The sequence below is a fragment of the Pseudophryne corroboree genome (genome assembly GCF_028390025.1).
Source record: "Pseudophryne corroboree isolate aPseCor3 chromosome 3 unlocalized genomic scaffold, aPseCor3.hap2 SUPER_3_unloc_15, whole genome shotgun sequence".
Taxonomy (NCBI): domain Eukaryota; kingdom Metazoa; phylum Chordata; class Amphibia; order Anura; family Myobatrachidae; genus Pseudophryne; species Pseudophryne corroboree.
The window spans coordinates 430690-436075 of NW_026967503.1; the positions used below are offsets into that span (position 1 = coordinate 430690).

At 45.8% G+C, this 5386-nt stretch overlaps 1 protein-coding gene across 1 annotated transcript; it reads left to right on the plus strand.

Moving 5' to 3' along the window:
- The first annotated feature begins 405 nt into the window (after nucleotides 1-405).
- On the plus strand, nucleotides 406-2493 carry LOC134983444 (gastrula zinc finger protein XlCGF17.1-like). The gene has a single exon (XM_063949119.1). It carries the CDS (start codon nucleotides 441-443, stop codon nucleotides 1395-1397), a length of 957 nt encoding a protein of 318 aa, XP_063805189.1. The 5' UTR covers nucleotides 406-440; the 3' UTR covers nucleotides 1398-2493.
- Nucleotides 2494-5386: the final 2893 nt, after the last annotated feature.

Sequence of the window (5386 nt, forward strand, 5' to 3'; positions counted from 1 at the left end):
GACATTTCTCTGATCCATCAGCTCATATGACTGATGTTATTGTTCATCTAGAATCTCCAATTCATACGCTATGTTCCCCATCCATTGTTTTACATTGGTGCTGACATAGGACTTGGCGAGTGACTACATCTCCATTTATACTTCATGGTTAGTTACCAGTACAAGAGAGAGATATATCTAAGTCTTATTATAATATTACATTTGTTATTGTGAGAGTTCTTAGGAGGGTGGACACAATGATAGTCTGAGACAATATTATAAAGCCTTCATTAAAAGTTATGTTTTATTATACACACACATTTACAATTAAATGTCCTAGAGAGTCGTCTTCTCCTATTGTTTACAAGATTAATATTGTTACAGAAAATGTCACATTTCCTTAATGTATTTTATTTCCAGCAGATGGACACACAAGCAGGAATATCTCAGAAGGACATCTAATGTTATCCCCGGATTGTGGCATAAAAGATAATGACAGTAGACAGGATTCTCCTGGAGATAACCCCATTACCCCAATTATACATCCAGCTCTATCAGCTGATCCCTCTGATCCTGGGAAATGTTCTCCTGATCACTCTGATATTGGTGCATCTGTTACAGCTCTGACAGTAGATACAGAGTTTCCCTGTTCTATAGATGCCAAATGTTTTACACAGAACACAAAGCCTATTAACCCACACACAGGTAAGGCAGGTGAGAGGCCACTGATATGTTCTGAGTGTGGGAAATGTTTTACATACAAATCACAACTTGTTATACATAACAGAAGTCACACAGGTGAGAAGCCTTTTCCATGTTCTGAGTGTGGGAAATGTTTTGTATGGAAATCAGATCTTGTTATGCATCAGAGAAGTCACACAGGTGAGAAGCCATTTTCTTGCTCTGAGTGTGGGAAATGTTTTACACAGAAATCACAACTTGTTACCCATCAGCGAAGTCACACAGGTGAGAAACCATTTCCATGTTCTGAGTGTGGGAAATGTTTTGCACAGAAATCAGATCTTGTTACACATCAGAGAAGTCACACAGGTGAGAAGCCATTTTCTTGCTCTGAGTGTGGGAAGTGTTTTACACAGAAATCACAACTTATTCCACATCAGCGAAGTCACACAGGTGAGAAGCCATTTCCATGTTCTGAGTGTGGGAAATGTTTTGCACAGAAATCAGATCTTATTGTGCATCAGAGATGTCACACAGGTGAGAAGCCATTTCCATGTTTTGAGTGTGGGAAATGTTTTGCACAGAAATCATATCTTGTTAGCCATAACAGAATTCACACAGGTGAGAAGCCATTTTCTTGCTCTGAGTGTGGGAAATGTTTTACACAGAAATCACATCTTGTTACACATCAGCAAAGTCACACAGGTGAGAGACCATTTCCATACTCTGAGAGATAAGCTCTTGTTGCACACAATAGACATCACTCAGGTGAGGGACCATATTAGTCTTCTGGAGTATACTTATCTTTGCCTTGTATTGTTCCTCAAGATCCTGTCTTATCTCATATGCTTTTTGCAATATACATGCTACAGCAGGGTGAAATAACCCAGTACCAATCCTAACTGTCTAGCTGAGCTCCAGTTGTGGGTGATGCCAGTTGGCTGTGACTCGATTTTAGTGAAACAGGTCCTGATAGAAGCTCACCAACAAGGGGCAGGGCTACAGCTCAGCTTTACCTACCAACCAGATGTCAGGAATCTGCATTCTCCCTTGCATCACTTCCTGTGAACAGGCGTCTCCTGGCTTCAGTCCTCTGTCTTGAGAGTATCCCCTGTGAATTGGACCTGTAGAACTGCAGGTTCCAGCAGTTTAGTTCCAGTCTTCAGTCTCCTGTAGCCTGGCTTAAACAGTGCTTCTAGTTAACAGCATTTACTCCCGGTGCACTACTGAGCCCAGCCAGCAATCAGCAGTGCATTGCAGAATTACTCTCCTGATGAATCGTTAACTTCAGATAACACACAGCTGATCTTAACACCCAATCCATAGGGGTGTGTTCTCATAGAGATGCAACATCCAATCATCACAGACCAAGGGGTATAAACTCCAGTTCCTGGCTCAGTCTCATTGCCTCGGACGAGTCGCATTTGGTGTGTCAAGGTCTCCTGGTTCCTGTCTCCAGTAGTTCCCCATGGATATTATCATCATTTCATTACATTCATCATTCTGCATTTCTCCTGCTTGTTCCAGACTCCAGCCACAGCCTGCCACAGTTCATCAGCAGTAATAGACTCTCCTCAGATGTTATTCATTGCCTAACTTGTGCACCTTATTACCAGCATTCCATTCTGTGCATTGCATCCAGCACTTATCAAGCATGCTGAGTTAGGACTGTCTCCTGCCTGGGCCTTGCTTGGCTAAAGAACTTTTATGTTACAGAGACTGTGTGCTTTTACAAGTATTACCGGAGTTCTGTCTTCTAAACCATTCACATTTATTTACCAAGTTATTCCACGTTTAGTTATCAGAGACTGTGCTTTGCAAGTATAACCGGAGTTCTGTTTTCTCTAACGTCCTAGTGGATGCTGGGGACTCCGTCAGGACCATGGGGAATAGCGGCTCCGCAGGAGACAGGGCACATCTAAAGAAAGCTTTTAGGATCACATGGTGTGTACTGGCTCCTCCCCCTATGACCCTCCTCCAAGCCTCAGTTAGGTTTTTGTGCCCGTCCGAGCAGGGTGCAATCTAGGTGGCTCTCCTAAAGAGCTGCTTAGAAAAAGTTTTTTAGGTTTTAAATCTCAGTGAGTCCTGCTGGCAACAGGCTCACTGCATCGAGGGACTTAGGGGAGAGATTTTCAACTCACCTGCGTGCAGGATGGATTGGAGTCTTAGGCTACTGGACATAGCTTCAGAGGGAGTCGGAACACAGGTCATCCTGGGGTTCGTCCCGGAGCCGCGCCGCCGACCCCCCTTACAGATGCTGAAGATCGGAGGTCCGGAACAGGCGGCAGAAGACTCTTCAGTCTTCATGAAGGTAGCGCACAGCACGGCAGCTGTGCGCCATTGTTGCTTCACACTTCTCACTGACCAGTCACGGAGGGTGCAGGACGCTGCTGGGGGCTCCCTGGGCAGCAATATTAAATACCTTTAGTGGCAAAGAATACATCACATATAGCCATTAAGGCTATATGTATGTATTTAACCCAGGCCAGATTTCTCAAAACCCGGGAGATAAGCCAGCCGAAAATGGGGCGGAGCTTATTCTCCTCAGCACTCAGCGCCATTTTCCTGCTCAGCTCCGCTGTGAGGAAGGCTCCCAGGACTCTGCACTGCACTACAGAAACAGGGTAACAAAGAGAAGGGGGGCATAATTTGGCGATATTATATATATTAAAAGCGCTTATAACAAAAACAACACCTTTTAGGGTTGTTTATATACATTTATAGCGCTTTTGGTGTGTGCTGGCAAACTCTCCCTCTGTTTCCCCAAAGGGCTAAGGGGGTCCTGTCTTCGATTAGAGCATTCCCTGTGTGGCTGCTGTGTGTCGGTACGTGTGTGTCGACATGTATGAGGACGATGTTGGTGTGGAGGCAGAGCAATTGCCGGTAAGGGTGATGTCACCCCCTAGGGAGTCGACACCGGAATGGATGGCTTTAGTTATGGAATTACGTGATAATGTTAGTACATTACAAAAGTCAGTAGACGAAATGAGACGGCCGGAAAACCAGTTAGTACCGGCTCAGGCGTCTCAGACACCGTCAGGGGCTGTAAAACGTCCCTTACCTCAGTCAGTCGACACGGGTACCAACACAGATGAATCTAGTGTCGACGGTGAAGAAACAAACGTATTTTCCAACAGGGCCACACGTTATATGATCACGGCAATGAAGGAGGCTTTGCAGATCTCTGATACTGCAGGTACCTCAAAAAGGGGTATTATGTGGGGTGTGAAAAAACTACCTGTAGCTTTTCCAGAATCATAGGAATTGAATGACGTGTGTGATGAAGCGTGGGTTAACCCAGATAGAAAACTGCTAATTTCTAAGAAGTTATTAGCATTTTACCCTTTCCCACCAGAGGTTAGGACGCGCTGGGAAACACCCCCTAGGGTGGATAAGGCGCTCACACGTTTATCAAAGCAAGTGGCGTTGCCGTCTCCTGATACGGCCGCCCTCAAGGATCCAGCGGATAGGAGGCTGGAAACTACCCTGAAAAGTATATACACTCATACTGGTGTTATACTGCGACCGGCAATAGCCTCAGCCTGGATGTGCAGTGCTGGGGTAGTGTGGTTGGATTCCCTGACTGAAAATATTGATACCCTGGATAGGGACAGTATTTTATTGACTCTAGAGCAATTAAAGGATGCGTTTCTTTATATGCGAGATGCTCAGAGGGATATTTGTACTCTAGCATCAAGAGTAAGTGCGATGTCCATATCTGCCAGAAGAAGTTTATGGACGCGACAGTGGTCAGGTGATGCGGATTCCAAAAGGCATATGGAAGTATTGCCATATAAAGGAGAGGAATTATTTGGGGTCGGTCTATCGGATCTGGTGGCCACGGCAACTGCCGGCAAATCCACTTTTTTACCTCAGACCCCCTCCCAACAGAAAAAGACACCGTCTTTTCAGCCGCAGTCCTTTCGCTCCTATAAAAACAAGCGAGCAAAAGGACAGTCTTATCTGCCGCGAGGCAGAGGAAAGGGTAAGAGAGGGCAGCAAACAGCCCCTGCCCAGGACCAGAAGCCCGCCCCGGGTTCTACAAAGCCATCAGCATGACGTTGGGGCTTTACAAGCGGACTCAGGAGCGGTGGGGGGTCGACTAAAGATTTTCAGCAATCAGTGGGCTCGCTCACAGGTGGACCCGTGGATCCTGCAGATAGTATCTCAGGGTTACATGTTGGAGTTCGAAAGGTCTCCCCCTCGCCGGTTCCTAAAGTCTGCTTTACCAACGTCTCCCTCAGAAAGGACGACGGTATTGGAAGCCATTCACAAGCTGTATTCTCAGCAGGTGATAGTCAAGGTACCCCTCCTACAACAGGGAAAGGGGTATTATTCCACACTATTTGTGGTACCGAAGCCGGACGGTTCGGTAAGACCTATTCTAAATCTGAAATCCTTGAACCTGTACATACAGAAATTCAAGTTCAAGATGGAGTCACTCAGAGCAGTGATAGCGAATCTGGAAGATGGGGACTTCATGGTGTCCCTGGACATAAAAGATGCTTATCTGCATGTCCCAATTTACCCCTCACACCAAGGGTATCTCAGGTTCGTGATACAAGACTGTCATTATCAGTTTCAAACGCTGCCGTTTGGTTTGTCCACGGCCCCTCGGGTCTTTACCAAGGTAATGACCGAAATGATGGTTCTTCTACGAAGAAAAGGCGTATTAATTATCCCTTACTTGGACGATCTCCTGATAAGGGCAAAGTCCAGAGAACAG